Source organism: Myotis daubentonii, chromosome 2 (assembly GCF_963259705.1).
Source record: "Myotis daubentonii chromosome 2, mMyoDau2.1, whole genome shotgun sequence".
Classification (NCBI taxonomy): domain Eukaryota; kingdom Metazoa; phylum Chordata; class Mammalia; order Chiroptera; family Vespertilionidae; genus Myotis; species Myotis daubentonii.
In genome coordinates, this window is record NC_081841.1 from 213659056 (window position 1) to 213675762 (window position 16707).

General features: G+C 41.7%; 1 protein-coding gene across 12 annotated transcripts in view; it reads left to right on the forward strand.

The window, feature by feature from the left end:
• SORBS2 (sorbin and SH3 domain containing 2) overlaps positions 1 to 16707 on the forward strand; it is a 165355-nt gene that overhangs the window by 80657 nt on the left and 67991 nt on the right. For 4 of the 12 annotated variants that reach the window (XM_059685653.1, XM_059685647.1, XM_059685658.1 and 1 more), the window contains exons 4-6: positions 3973 to 3999; positions 4471 to 4595; positions 15009 to 15147. In XM_059685653.1, coding sequence (XP_059541636.1) covers positions 3973 to 3999; positions 4471 to 4595; positions 15009 to 15147 — 291 coding nt within the window. Of the gene's footprint in view, positions 1 to 3972; positions 4000 to 4470; positions 4596 to 5395; positions 6041 to 15008; positions 15148 to 16707 lie in introns of all 12 variants that reach the window. The other 8 variants (XM_059685643.1, XM_059685642.1, XM_059685649.1 and 5 more) reach the window with 3 other exon arrangements.

Genomic DNA, 16707 nt, shown 5'->3' on the forward strand with positions numbered 1-16707 from the left:
AGAGATGATAAGCCTTTCGAAGTTCATTTTATTTTACCAAAACCACCTGGCAGTCTCAGGTAACACTGCTAAGGATGAAATGCAGTGGTGACCACTGCCCCAGGAAACAGCACCTGCACGTTTTACACCCTTGGGAAAATTTGTGTCTGTAACTCAACTCTCCTTTAGAAGAACAAGAAGGAGGAGGAGGAGGAGGAGGAGGAGGAGGAGGAGGAGGAGGAGGAGGAGGAGGAGGAGGAGGAGGAGGAGGAGGACCAGGAAGGGAGGAAGGGAGGAGAAGAAGAAGAATTTATTGTCTCCCTACCTCTAAGAGAAAATCATTTCCTAGACTCCCAAAGATTTGTCAAAATTAAATGAGGGTAAATGAAGAAAATAGCCCTGACTGGTTTTGCTCAGTGAGTAGAGCATCGGCCTGTGGACTCAAGGGTCCCAGGTTCGATTCTGGTCAAGGGCATGTACCTCGGTTGCGGGCACACACCCAGTGGGGAGTGTGCAGGAGGCAGCTGATCGATGTTTCTCTCTCATTGATGTTTCTAACTCTCTATCCCTCTCCCTTCCTCTCTGTAAAAAAATCAATAAAATATATTTTTTTAAAAAGAAAATAAATAAAAAGTCTTATCCCAGTACTTAGAAGCACTGTAGGCATTCAATTAGTTGACTTGAATTTAACTAATGGGTTTAAATTAATTCTTGCAAAGTAATTGAGCCATCTAACGGAAGGAGCTATAAGATTTAAAATCATCATAATTTTCAAGAAAAATATAGTTTATTATGTCTAATATACCACATCAGTTAAAAGGACTTTAAACGTTGGAACCATAAAGTTGGAAAGGACCTCTGAGGGCATGCAGTCCAGCCCCTGACACCAACCCTGCAATGAGCCTGGACAACCTCTCTGACAGTGTCCTCACCCCCCTTCCGCTGGGCACAGCGAGTGCTCATGGTACCAGTGAAGAGAGGTCATGGCTCTTCATTCTCCAAGACCCTATTCACATCTGTCCCAGTTACTCATTCTTAAATTTTCAGAGACGCGATGACCATCTACTAAAGAACACTAGAAACTTAGAGCTCTGATCCCTAGAATTCTGGCTCTGTTTTTTCACAATGAATGATCATAAATAATATTGGAGATATTGGACAAAACCATCTTCCCCATGCATCTGCCAAGTCGTTTACCACCTCAATCGTTTTTTAAAATTTATCTTTATTGTTGCAAGTATTACAGATGTCCCTGTTTTCTCCCATTGACCCCACTCCCAACCCCTCCCCAGGCCTTCACCTCACTATTGTCCGTGTCCATGGGTTATGCATATATGCATATAAGTTCTTTGGTTATTCTCTTCCTGCCCCCTTCCCTTCCCTCTAAGATCCATCAGTCTGTTCCATGCTTCCATGTCTCTGGATCTCTTTTGTTCATCAACTTATTTTGTTCATTAGATTCCACATATGAGTGACATTATGTGATACTTGTCTCTCTCTGAATGGCTTATTTTGCTTAACATAATATAGCTCAATAGGTTGTTTTTTTTTAACATATATTCTCTTTACTTGACATGGATCCAGGATGCTTTCAAGCTTTCTGTCACCTGCTTCCAACCACACTCATCCTCCCTTTCCTACCCTTTCCTGGCAGGAATGAAATAAAAGCAGGGCTGAGGTCAACAGTATCCATGTGGGAGCTATTTATCTTTCAGTGCCTCTGAAGAACTATAATAAAATAGAAAATCAGGACTGGGGGCTTTAAATATTATAATTGGATTTATTTTTAAAAAAACTGCAATGCTATACACTTGAGTGTCCTTAAGAGACCACCCTCTTAGGTGTGGACTTTAGTCATTAACATAAACTTCATTAAAATACAGGTTCATCCTAAAGTTTTAATCCTTGGCCATTTTTATTCTTTGTCCTTTCTCGTACTTCAACACATTCATGTCTCCTATGTTGAGCAGGATTTTTTCAGCAGAGCTCACCCTGATCACTAGCTCCTATTTCCGGTAGCACAGGTACAATTTCATTTGGAAATCCCTGGGCAGTATTGGCGGGGGCGGGGGTGGCGGGAAGAGAGCCCCTGGATTCAGCTTAGAATGACTCTTCTCTGATTCTCACACTTACTGTCTATCCCACTCACCATTCTATAATCTCTAATGTGGTCACCAGTAAGAAAAAGAACTGGCCCTCTACAAACTATCAGTTAGAGGAAGTTTATTTCAAAGTGTCCTTCAAATCTTCTCAATATGCCCTCCTCTTCCTCACCAGGCCTATACCTCTTGCACCTCCAAGCAGCAGGCTCCTATAACCTCCATCCCCAATACATACCCACACACCCTTCTTTATAAAAGCCCAGTTCTATCAAACCAGAGGAAAGTGAAATCCCTATTCTCAAGCATATAATTATAATACAGATAATTATTATTATTATTATTATCCATACTGCTCATCTTTCCATTGCCATTTCTTCAAGTCCGAAAACTTGTTCCATATCTACAAACAGTGTGTGGTAACCAGGTGGTTATTAAATCTCCCTCCCTGACTGCCCACAGCAGAATTCTAATTGCTGCTCTGTGTGTTACACCGTTTTCTTTATAGAGACATCATTATCATTTCAGTGACTAAGAAGTTCAGTCATTTCTGCTCCCATCAAATCCTAGAGATAGTCTAGTAAGCATTTCATATGTAACTCCTCAAAGTTATTTTCACTGTACGGTCCCCACTTATCACCCTGATTTGGAATTTACTGGAGTTACGATCCATACTAAATTAGCAAATATCCTTTTTAAAAATTGCAGATTTGTTAGTCTTCTCTTCCGCATTTGAGCTGGAGTCATGCTAACATATTCTGTCCTGGCTCATTTATTTCTCTTCCTTTGATTTGGAAAGAATCTACATCAAATATTTTATCTCAATTCAAACTCTCGCATTTCTCAACTAATTTTTATCATTCCTAATTCATGGGTTTAGGTTTCAAAATAGCCATTTCCTAAGCATTAAAAAGAAAACAAAGAGTCCTTTTTACACGTAACATTCATGTTCTACTAGGCATTGAAATAACAGCAACTTAATAACGGTCGCGGGGGACATATAGAAGGGATCCAGGACCAGGACAGAGGTGAAGCTGGATGACCCCTGAAGTCCTTCCCAAAGTTAAGGCTTTATGGTTCCAGGTGAAGTTGGCTGAGTGATATAATAAAACCAAGCAACACAAATCAGTTACCTCCAATGTCCGTAAGTTATAGAAGATTCTTGAATGTGTGAATCCAGTAAAACTAATAGTGCATGTCACTGAGCCTCTTCCCTCCTGCATTATCAAAGCAATTCCTTGGCGCTGAGATTTGTTTTCCACAGCTTACTGCCACACAATGAACGACTATACTGTAACAGCTCTTTTCTATTTGAATAGAATGTGACTTTAAGTGGCAATAAGAAGAAAATTCAAAGTCTAAAGAATGATTCAAAGTATCACATAATATGGTAGACACATTTACACTTTCTCCAAATTATAAAAAAAAAAGCAAATCACAAAACAATTTATTGCTGTCTCATACAGGAGTTGAATATGGAAATACCAGGGCATCAGAAGCTAAGGATCCGGAGGTTGGATTTAATGCTGGAGAAACACTTATTGTGTACAAGCCAGATACCCTTTGATGCTTTAATTTGATATTTAGAAATTCATACATTCTGCGTGGGCAATAATAAGATAAAATTACTGGTTGCCATAACACAGGGGAGGGGGGAATCAATGCTTTATATATGTGTTAATTGTAAATTATGGTTATATAATGAATAATATTCTAATTGAAGTAAAAAATTAATGTACAAACTTCTCATTGGTATATTTTATGTACCCAGAATTTTATAACTGAGATATTGTTCCCCTCCCCCCAAATGCATGTAGTTCTTTGACAAATGATCTTACTGAATTGTTTCTTTCCTTTACCCTCATAGTAATTTGAACATTTCTTTTTCTTTTAGGGCGTGATTCTCAGTCACCAGACTCAGGTACAAAAAAGCTCTTCTGAATAAGCATTCCATTTGCTTTTTTTTTTTCTATTTAAATGTGGGCTTTTTAATTATTTTAGAGGGGGGGAGAGGGAGAGGGAGAGGGAGAGAAAGAGAGAGAGAGAGAGAGAAATATCATTGATTGGCTGCCGCCTGCACACCCCCTCCTGGGGATTGAGCCCACAACCCAGGCACATGCCTTGACCTGGAATTTGAACTCGTGCCTCTTGGTGCACTGGAGGACACTCAATCAACTAAGCCACCCCGGCTAGGGCATTATGAGTTCTGTGTTTTTTTAACATATTCATAACCACATTGTGGACCTCACAGTAAAGTTAACTTGCATGTACAGTTATGCATATTGAATTAAATTAAATTTCTGAAGAAAATTTCACATTTATTTTTATTTCAAAAAATGTTAAAAGTGAATGTAGATATGTTTGTATCCAATTTGTGTTCCCTTAATAAAAGCTTGGAGATCTTACAATGACCAAAGTCAAGACACACTGAACGGAGATGCTACATATTCCTCTCTTGCAGCAAAAGGCTTTAGAAGCGTTCGACCAAACCTGCAAGAAAAAAGGTCGCCCACTCAGGTACTCGTGCATACTCTCGTCTGTTGTGTTATTTTAAAGCAAGGCTGTTGGCCCTCTACTTTGGCATCACTTTTCTAGCCGTAGGTGCATATTTTGATACATGTTTTATTTTTAACATGTTTTTGCTTTCGTATTTGTACTACTGGTCAGACTTGTATAGACAATATGGAAAACAAGTCTTAAGTTCAAAACAGGTTCTTTTTTTCATTCAGCTGATAAAAGCAGATCAGTTTCTAACCTAGTGTTTAGGTTATTTTCTGAATTATAAAACGTTATCAGCTGATGATTTAGACTTCAAAGTTATGAGTTCAGCAATCATTATACACTTATAAATGTGAGTTATGCAACTGTTAATTATATAAAAGAATTCTGTGTTGGAGATATAAGCAAAATTGTGCTGCAGCATAAAAAGAGTTATCAAAACAATGGAACTAAATTGTGTGTGTGTGTGTGTGTGTGTGCGCGCGCGCGCTTCAAAGCCTAAAAGTATGCAAGAGAACATATGCTCACTTTTAAGGTAATTTCCCAGGATGTTGATAGAGACAAACTTTATAATGTATTCTGTATAAAGACTATTTTCCCCTCGAAGGCAGCTTTTGATAATAAAATAAAACACATTCCTAATGGAAAAAAATTGATCAATCTAGCCAACAAAATGTATAACATAATAAGAAGGTATGACATTGCTGTAGCCTCTTTAAGGATGGAGTTAACACTGGTTTCTTTAATGACTAACTTTGACTTTCTCTCTGTTTTTCTTTCAACATTATTTCTTCCTCCGGATGCTTTTGGCAATCCAGGCACCCCTTCCACCACTCAGAACAGAAAGCTTTTGCAGCCCCTTGACAACCAGTCACACAAAGGGTGACATTTTAGACCAACTAGTAACTAACACACACGTTCCTTCCAGTCCAGAGTACTTGACTAATAAAACACTTCTTCAGGGAGCTATGCATTCTGATGAAGGCGACCCCAGCCAGACCATTGTATATTCCGAAGAATCTAACACCACTGTGTCGTACACACAGAAAATCACTAACCTGCTACCAGCAGCTTCTAGCACAGGTTCCCCACCCAGTGCTGACACGAGTAGCACCCCATTTCTACAGGAGGACTACATGCAAGATTCTCAAACACGGAAAATCTCTACACGGAAACTAATCCATAACCAGGATCTAGGAAGTAGCATCCCCTTTAATACCCCACCGTTTCCCAAACCTGTTGACCTACCATCATTCCTCAAAAGGCCCTGCTCACCGCCCCCTAACCCAGTGCCTGAGAAACACACAGCATCTCTCTCCATTCAGATAGCTCCCCTGTCAGGACAGGATCCCGAAAGCCACAAACAGCTACCTGAGCTTTCTCCAGAGACTACAAAGATACCTCTTCAGCAAGAGAGACAAAAACCTGCAGTGGCTGCGACCGCTCAGTCCTCAGACTGCCGGGTGATCCATTACACTTTCTTCTGACGGTGTCCTGCAGAGACCCTAACCCCTTCGCGCTGGGCTTCTTGCCTAACCTACTGCTTTGGTAGTGTCCAATCAGGAAGGGAAAGGAGAAAGAAAGCATCCTCCCATGTATAACCCTATGAAATCCATCAACACATTTCCAGGTTTCTTTTTTAAAATATTTTTACTGATTTTAGAGAGGAAGGGAGAGAGAAAGAGAGGAAGAAACATCAATGATGAGAGAGAATCATTGATCAGCTGCCTTCTGCACACCCCACACTGGGGATCAAACCTGCAACCCAGGCATATGTCCTTGACCAGGAATTGAACCCAGGACCCTTCAGTCCACAGGCCGACACTGTAGCCCCTGAGCCAAACCAGCTAGGGTGATTTATTTTAATTTGAAAAATACGTAATTATTCAGATATTTTATCCAGAAAGCATGTTCTAAAAGTTTCTTCCTACTGATTAGAAATCATCTATGGTCATTTATCATTTCAGACTCTGCAAACCACTTTGGTGCTCCAAGTACTTTGTATATATTTTTTTTATTGATTTCAGAGAGGAAGGTAGAAAGAGAGAAAGGTAGAAACATCAATGATGAGAGAGAATCATTGATTGGTTGCTTCCTGCATGCCCCCCACTGGGGATCGAGCCCGCAACCCAGGCATGTGCTTTTGGCTGGAATCAAACCTGGGACCCTTCAGTCCACAGGCCAAGGCTCTATCCACTGAGCCAAAGTGGCTAGGGCACTCCAAGTACTTTTAAGTGTTAAAGAAATGTGTTTCGTGCCAGATCTTTTAGCACCAAAATTATCTTAATTCACCTGCGCAAAATCTCTTAACTATTTACTCCCCTGATTCAGATGCCACACTCCCCCAATGTGCCCAAATCTGTGTGACCATGTTAGGTCACTTGTCACCCAGGTCTTGGGTAGAAACTCTAAGGCTATTAAGACTTACGTAAAAATAGTTTTATTATGAGGTTATAGGGCAGCCTTGAACCATGAAAGGCAGGTGGCACAGCCAGGCCTTGGGGGAACTGGAGAACATTAGCTACTCTCCCTCCACCTGACCTGCCCCATAGTTCCCGTGTCTCTCCTGTTTCTGAGTTGACCTCATTCTCCTCTCTCAGCCTCTGCTCTCTCATTACTTCAAGTTGCCTGTGAATGTCCATGACATTCTCTGTGTCAACTTGCATCTGCGGTTCTGCGGCACAACACTCCCCGACTGGGGCATTCGGTACATATAATTCAAATCCCCAAGGAGAGGCAGTGGCTCCCGGGCCCGGGTTAGTTCCGTCATTCCCCGTCCCGACCAATAGCTGTGGCCAGTGAAATGGAGCCGCCTGAGTATACAAGTGGCTGCGGACGTCTCCTCCTTGTCCCCAGAGAAGGGCTGTCAGAGAGGACGTCCATTATCACAGAAGGAGATGGGGTAGGAGGGAAAGATTTTCTTTCACAAAAATGCTTAAATCATTTATTTTTAAATTATCATGGAAACTTTAAGTCTTAGTAATGATATAGGTAATTCTATCATTATAAGTACCCATCGCAAAGCGCCAGCAATTTTTATTATTTCACTTGTTTCCAACTGTCAACTCCAATTATCCTGGTAGTAAAGTCAGTATAAGATCCTTAAGTTTGTAAAAATGTTAGTACCTATATCTAACAGGTGAAGAGAAAAATGAGGCAAATGCCATTATGACACCTAATACAATACAAATAATTTCTTAGTATAAAGATCGATTTTTATATCACTCCTTCCTAGGTATTTTCTTTTTTAAAAAATTTATTTGTATTGATTTCAAAGAGAAAGGGAGGGAGAGATAGAAACATCTTATGAGAGAGAAGCATTGATCGCCTTCCACCTGCACACCCCACACTAGGGATCAAGCCTAAAACCTGGGCATTTGTCCTGACTAGGAATCGAACCATGACCTCCTGGTTCATTGGTTGACACTTAACCACTGAGCCACCACGGCTGGGCTAGGTATTTTCTTAAGTACATTACTGTCAACTGTATTGAAAAGGAGAACAAAACCCATCAATTCCCTTTGCTGGGTATTTAACATATTCTGTATGTTCCTTGAGAAGTGAGGCCTACAAGCTAAGCCATTACAGAGCTTAGAAGAGGGGTGTTAAGACTACAGAGCACAGTGCCATGTTAAGCCAATTGGAACCAGAGATAGAAAGAAAAACATGTCCCCATAATTATTTTTTTAGGTATTACTAATTTTTTTCTATAACATTTCAATAGTTCAAAAAATATTGAAAAGTAGAAAAGTAAGTGCATTAAAACTGAACATTATTTTAAGTTTAAACATTTTATTTATACCAAAATCGAATTTATTATCATTTTACTTCATTTTAAATTAGTTTAAAAATATGTGACATCATCACTGGTCATGGTGAAATTATCAAACATGGCTATTCTCTCAATTGAAAATAAGATCAGGAAAATACAGATTTTGAAAATATTATTGTATTATAATATTACTAGAGGCCTGGTGCATGCATTCGTGCACCGGTGGGGTCCCGTGGCTTGGCCTGCACCCTCTCGCAATCTGGGACCCTTTGGGGGATGTTGGAGAGCCAGTTTCAGCCCAATCCCCGCAGGCCAGGCCAAGGGACCCCACCAGTGCATGAATCCGTGCACCCGGCCTCTAGTATGCATATAAGATCTTTGGTTGATCTCTTCCCGCCCTTTCTCCTCCCCCCTTTTCTCTGAGATTCATCAGTCTGTTCCATGTTTCCATGCCTATGGTTTCCGCTCCTACATTGAGTGTCTGCCCACTGGTGGTCAGTGCGCATTATAGCTACCGGATAGTCAACCAGTCTGCCAGTCGGCTGGTCGCTTAGGCTTACATAGATAGATAGATAGATAGATAGATAGATAGATAGATAGATAGATAGATAGATCGCTTTCATTAAAAATCCAGGATACAGGCTTTTCTTTCCTTTTCTTCAGTCTTTAATATGGCTTGATATGGCACTGGTCATTATTTAAATTTTGTTCAGTATGACTTTTTTTGGGCACTGATTTTTATTTTGTTCTAAGAGTGCATTTTTCCAAGATTGCATTCTTCCCTTTTCCAGTGAGTTTTTGTTACTCCATTCAATTTTGCACCCAGGATAAGTGCCTCACTCATCTCACCCTCTGCCTTTATATCTCTGGCTCAACGAAGTGATGGCCTGGGGGCTTATGACTACACATCTAGTTTGTCTGGTTGCCACTGAATTAATTTCACTTTGGCTTCAGGAGTTCCGTGCTCTCTCCATTCCACCACAGTTCCTATCCCCTCTGCCCAGCACTGGGCCTGCACATTCTGAATCCATCCCAGGCCCAAGGCAGGCATCTGAGTTTGCAATGCCGACGTCCAACCCAACATGCTTTTTCCACTGATGAAGCTCACGCTTCCTGAGTTCTCTGACTCCCTAATTCCTCGAGGGGTTCAGCCTAAACTTAGTGATCCCTTTTATCCACAGGTTCTCCTTAGTGTTCTGGTTTGAATTCCGTTGGACGAAGAGGCTCAATGTGGTCTTGAATACTAGGTTCTCTCTCTTAGAGCATTCGTATGTTGAGGCTTAAGCACTGCCCTTCCCTTGTCGAGACCCGACAGCAGCAAACTGGTGTTTCTAGCTCTGACCTCCCTTCCAGCGCAACAGTAAAAAGAAACTTAAACTCACAACAAGTTGGTGACCTTCGGCTTATGTTCAAATACCTCAACTTTAAGTGGTCTTGAAAATATGGAGACACAAACAATTATGAGATTTTCTGCAGTCATCTATCTGCTGACAATTCAGTAGGAAAAATAAAACACACACACACACAACCCTCAAAAAAAAAAAAAAAGCCTGTTTTTATTTGAATTTGTTTTTCCTACTTCAAGGTAGTCCAGGTTGAGAAAATACTTCCTTCTTCCCCTTTTCACACATTCCACTTTTTCCCTACTCACCTCATATCCTCCTCCAGGAAATATGTATATTGTGATTCTCTCTCCTCCTATGTCTAAGAGGCTATTTCTCTCCTATAAGAGGGTATCTCTTTAATGTGGACTTGAGGGTTATGTGAAAGGAGCTCCAACTAGTCTAAGAGGTAATTTACACCTGTATCTCAAAATGTTTCAGAGCATTTGTGTGGGTGACCAATGGACTGTTGAACTTCTGAGTTTTATGTATAGAAATTTAAGTGTGGTATGATTCACCTGGAGGCATTTCATCTGTTACACACACACACACACACACACACACACACACACACCACACACTTAAAATTGTGAGCATATCAGAAGGTAGAGAGAGAAATTCAAAAAGTGTAATAGTTCTGTCTTTTGTGGAGAGTCTCTTTGGAAAAACAAATAAATGGTTAAAGACCATTCCTGAACACAGTACTATACCAACTGATCATATTACCCATAACAATGAGGGTTTTAAATAGAATGTGCTTTAGCCTTCTACATGTTTATACTCCAAAGGATGCGGGCCAGCCAATCCCATGAGATTTACAGTCATTAGATTTTTCCTTTTAATTGTATTAATATTCTGTAGTACTTCTGGCTATCTACCTTACCACTGGCACCACACCAAACAACAACAATAAAACCCTCTATTCTGAAGGTGTGGGTCGGGGGGGGGGGGCGGGGGGGATGTCTCTATACCTTCAGAGTTTCATTCACTCATGTTAATGTTGATGCTTATCATCATACTAGGGCCCAGTGCACGAAGTTGTGCACCTTAAAAGAAATTGTGGGCCGCAAGGCTGCTGTGGACACAGGGGCAGGTCTCTGCCCATCCTCTGCGACCCCTGTCCAGCCCCTTCCACCGCGGCCCCTGGTCCCCTGTCTGCCAGCAGCCCCACTCCCACTGCCGCTGTTCCCACACACTGACAGCGCCAGCCCCGCTCGCACCCTCTGACAGTGCAGAGTGATTGGGGCCGGCACCAGCAGCAGGTACAAGCAGCGGCTGCTGCCCCAATCGCCCCTCAGGAGCAGAGGGAGGTGGAGCAGCCCTTAGGAGCGATTGGGACCAATGCCAGGCGCTGGCAGCGGGTGCGAGCACTGGGCAGGACTGCAGTGTGTGGGAGCAAAGAATTTTCAGTAACCACCAGAGGCTTGCCCCAATGACACTGACCAGCACCGTGCCTTGGTCTGGTACCCCCACTCACCTGCTCCACCATCCCACCATGTCCCACGCGCGCCCCCTGGTGGCCAGCGCACATCATAGTGACCAGTTGTTCGGTTGTTCCACTGTTCGGTCTATTTGCATATTAGCCTTTGATTATATAGGATTACACATGTGTGGCCAGACACCCTCACAGTTAGAATGGAGAGCTAAAGACCTTTAATGGGCCAACCCTTCCCTTCCTTTTACTACAACCCTCCACCATGTCGAGCCTCCTGGGTCATAGCCTTGGGGGATTTAAACCTTTTCTTTCTCCTTCAGTTTCTTTCTCCTTTACCTATGACTTGGTAGGTAAACCAACAGTAGTTCTTCTAACGAACTAGGCTCTATTCTAACCATCATCAGTGGCTGGCTTTCTTTTGCACGTCATGGTCACACATGGCTACCACTATTTGCATGGTAGGACATTTCAACGTTTAATTTTTTTAGTATTTCCTAGTGAAATCAAGAAAGAGATTCAGTGAGTGGGAAAGTAGACAAAATTCCCTTTCCCTTTAGTTGTTTTTTAGTTTGATCAGTCCTGATGTATATCTTTAATCATAAAATAGTAAACAAACTGATTTATACTTCGGGGACATTTCCCAGGAAGGGGCTGGGGGCAGTAGATATGCTACAAAGATTTCTCTAGTGAAGGGAAAAGTAATTCTTTTGATCCATAGACAACCTGATGGCATTTTACTGTCACAAGTACAAAACCTAAAACTTTTGAAGACAAAAATTCCACTATGCCGACACTCTCAAGCCCCCATCCAGAAAGACCATGCAGTGCTGTATGAAATCTGGTCTTGTCTCCAAAAACCACTTGCTGGGTTTCCTTTCCTCGTGCTTTCATGCTTTTTCTGTCCTGTGTGGTGAGCACCTAATCCTCTGAATGCATTTCCTTCAAGTGCTTGCAAATAAAGCCCAAGGTTTGCCTTCTCTCCACGTTACAAATAGATGTTTTCTTAATTGGATAATTTATATCTCCTCTTATTATTTCTTCCTGAAACTCAGCTTGGAAACCAGAACTTAACTGCCAGTGTGCTGGAGGTAAATGCTTCACAGACACACAGACCAGCTGCTCCACAGGTCTCTCCCCATTCCCCTTTCCATGCCACCTTTTATCTGAAATACTTTGACCAAAACCAGGCTTCAGGCCAGCACCCCTTGCCCTGCCTCCACCTGCTGACTTGGGGCCTTCACACCTACACAGACCCCTGTTGACATGAACACCTCTCCTTGCTCCTGACTACCTTGCCCAGGCAGCACCGCGGGCTCCCACCATAGACTCCTCCCAATGGAGGGAGTGCTCCCAGTCATCCCAGAGGAGCCCCTGATGGCTGACTCTCACACCACAGGTGGCATCGCCTTAATGGCCCCGCTGCCATGCACAGAACTATGCTTCCTCCCTCTGACCCCGTCATTTTCAAACAGGTCTCCAAAGGCCTGAGGACTGATTGCTTGTCTGCCATCTCATTTTGCTGCAGAGCATTTTATTCCCATAGATGCTGATTATTAGTAAACTGATTCTACGTAGTCTACCAGGAAATCCATGACACGCATCCTCAGAAACCCACTGTGAGCCGAAAAATCAGTTACATTCTCTTCATTCATTTTAGAGTGATTTACGTTCACACTGGCTGCTCTAGCTAATTAGTTGGACAGTGATTGGCCCCAATAAGAAGTCACCTCAGAAATGTAGATAGACACACATATAATATTATGGTGATTGGATTATAGAGAAACTAGAATTTTTCAGAAATGGTAACCCAATATTAAATCATGGTAGATAATGGTTTAACTGGGAGATTCATGTGAGTAGTTTATGTACTTCTTTCTCGCCTGCACAATTACTGACTACATCATGCTAATGTCTCTTGCTCCACCTCACTAACACCTTCATCTCCTGAACCCAAACTATCTTTCAGGACTGAATGATGTAAATGATCCTAACCTACCCTGCAGAAATTGAGCCCTATAATATTTTTGGAATTCTTTTTCCTGAGCCATTCCAGGATAGAATTTTATGAATACAGATATTGTTTCACATATCAATAATTTATCTTCCATTTAGAGCAATACATATTTGCCATGTATATTCTATCATTTCAATGTCTGTGACAAGTAGTCCCTACTAAATGATTTATGAATGGTTAAAGTGCTTAAAATTTTATGACACAGATTTTTAGTTGCATATAATATGTAGATAATGACTTCAATTTGAAAGGCATATCATTTTAGGCAAAAAAATAGGAATATTTTTTTCTAAAAAATTGACTTTATAATGAAGTTTTAAATAAGCACTGTCATAGACAAAATAGGATTTAGAATGACTTTTTTAAGTTTAGTAACATAGTACCATGATAGTTTTAAATAGAAATTTTCCTGGTTTTAACATTAATTATAACAACAGTTTTAAAGTTATATTTACAAAGATCAATCAAACTTGATTTGGGCAGGGAGGAAAAATAGTCTCAAATAATTCATCCAAGGTAAATAAGAGCTCGAAGCTTTGGGGTGCTTCCAAAGCCAGTGCCTCGCACTTACTTGCATGTCCACTGCCCTTCAGGTAGAAGATCCGCAAGACACAGGCACTTAGGATATGAGGGTGATTTCCACAACAACTTAGAAAAGTACGTAGTCAAGAAGCACCTCACTGTAATGAAATGTTTGACGTCAGGGCAGATGTGGCAGTGCTATAAAGTCATAAAGTTAGATTTATTCTAGGTCACTTGAAAACATCTGCTTTAAAGTGAAAAAATCATGGAAATAAGCAACTAATCATGCATCTGTGTGTCAGGCCTGTAGAATTATTTATTTTGTGTTAAACTAAGTAGAAAAAGTTCACCAATTCTTTTTATCTATGTGCATATGTGTGTTTGGTGTGCTCAGCTGTAAGGCCATCTTAACTCCATGCTCTTACCAATGTTTTGTGTCGTTGGCATGAATTATGTAACCTCCTCAGTGCTCAGCGTGTGTGGACAGAGGGGCATGCTCCGCCTCTGTGAACTCAGCTGATTCAATTCAGTTAGAATATGTACCTGTTGAGTATCTACTATGCTCTTAGCACCAGGATGCATGTTATAAAATCTATGTTTAAAAGAAGCACTTATATGACCATCTCCGACAAGAAGCTTGAAATACCTTTGGGATTAAAATACTCAGGTATAAAGCAATCAGAACAATACATTATTAAGAAACCAAACAGAGGCCCATAAAGTGCTAAATGAGATCGGAGGAAGGAGAAGCCAGCGGTTAGCATGTCTTTTACCAGGTATTTGACTCTCCTAGAATAGATTGATTTATGATGCATAAAATCCAAACAATTGTGTTCCTTATATTAATAATCACCTTGCCCTGGAAACATTGATTGGTTAGAGGGTATCCCTGACCAAGTCTGAGAACCAATCCCTTTCATTGGTCAAAGAGCATTCACTTCAGATCTCCATGCAGAGCACTGTGACGTGCTCTGACAATTTAACTCGACAATAAGAGCAAACTTGCCCTCCAGGCTTACTTTATACTGACTCCTACTGGTACCTTTGGCATCTCTGTTGGCAGAGGGGCATGCCCACCAGTCAGCTGCTTTCTAATCACCCCCAGCGCCCTCTGGCATATAAGAGAGTGATTTCAGAAATAAGGGAAGAGTGAGAAGACACTGAAAATGTGCACCCTGTCCCTCTAGACATCAGTTTTCAGAGTAAATAGAAACTGGACAGCTGATGCCTGTCATCTGAATGAAGTCTTCCATTGTCATCTAAAGGAACGATGCTTTAACGGGAGGGATGTCTGCCCTTTTCTCAGAGCCAGGTAACAGTGAATGGAAACTCGGGAGGCGCTGTGAGTCCGATGAGCTACTACCAGCGGCCCTTCTCCCCGTCGGCCTACTCCCTGCCAGGCTCCCTCAATTCCAGCATCATCATGCCTCATGGCCGGTCACTCGGTAAGTCGCTGGATCATCATGATTTTCATGACAATTTCAAAATAGCGAGTACAGACCACATGAGGAAAATAATATAAAGCATTGGAGTAACTTTTAGAAAGGAGGCAGACACGTTCATCAGCTCACGATTAAAGACCTCTATCCTCGGGAGGCATTAGGGGCCACGTGAACTCAGCCTCGGAAGAAACAGGCACCCAGCCATTCCAAGGCAGCGACTGCTTCTGTACCTTTCTCTGGGGAAGGCGATTCGATATTTGGGGTATGGGGGGGTTAGAGAGAAAAAGATGGGCCGTTAGGGAGGGGAGAGCTCACATCACCAGGAGAACATTCACAGGGTGCATTTCCATCTATGGTAAATACCATCCATGTGGAGGCACCCTGTTCTTTCGTGGGAAAACTGTCATTGTAGAACATTCTTTTGGTGTCTATAAAGAAGACCTGGTTCACAGTTAAAGCAGACCGACGGGCACAGGCTGCCTCACATAGTAGTACACACTGAACTACTGCCTCCCAAAGCAGTAAACTACTCAAACTGAGGCCAGAAAACTATCCGGCAGAGATGTGAGTCCCTTTAAAGCAGCGGTTCTCAACCTGTGGGTCGCAACCCCTTTGGCGGTTGAACGACCCTTTCACAGGGGTCGCCTAAGACCATCCCGCATATCAGATATTTACATTATAATTCATAACAGTAGCAACATTACAGTTATGAAGTAGCAACGAAAATAATTTTATGGTTGGGTCACAACATGAGGAACTGTATTTAAAGAACCAGAAAGTTGAGAACCACTGCTTTAAAAGATGATGCCAGGATTTCATCAAAACATAGCTCTTTTGGGAAATAAAAATTAGACGAAAGAGAGAGCTTCCCTCCAGATACAAAATGAACACTTGAACATTTATTTAAAAAAAAAAAAACAAACTTTCGAGCATATAATTTCACGGGGCTCATGAACTCCTTGAAGCTTGCTGGAGAAGAAACTGCTATATAACGATGGAAACATTTTTATGTGGCAAAATATATTACAACAACTTAGAAAACAAGGTCATACAGTTTCCTAGTTTTCAGAAATGTAAAAAAAATAACCGAGAACATTACATTACCAAAAAATAAAACCAACCCAGACTAACTCAGAGCATCATATGAACTGAAGCTGAAAAAAGGTTTCATGATGTTGAACCAGGCCTCCAGGGCAGCAGGAAGCGGAGAGGAAGGCAGGGGACCACGTGGTCGCAGCACAGCTCTCAGAAAAGTAGGAGGGGCCCATCCTCTGGCCACCAACCAACTACAGGGAGCAAGAAAGGAGAGCAGAGGGCTTTAACTCCCATTTCCTCCCCAATAGCAGCAGCACCCTCGTCTCCCCAACACTGCTGTGTATTGAAAGAACACAATGCCATTAGTTTATCCAAGAACATTCGCCATGTGCACTGTGGACTCAGCTTCTGTGTCAACACAACCTCTGTAGCTCACATGTAGCCAGGAGACTCGTTAAAGAAAAGTTTAATGATGCTTGTGCTTTTCTAATGCTGCTCCTGGAATGATCGGTGACTCTTATAATGATG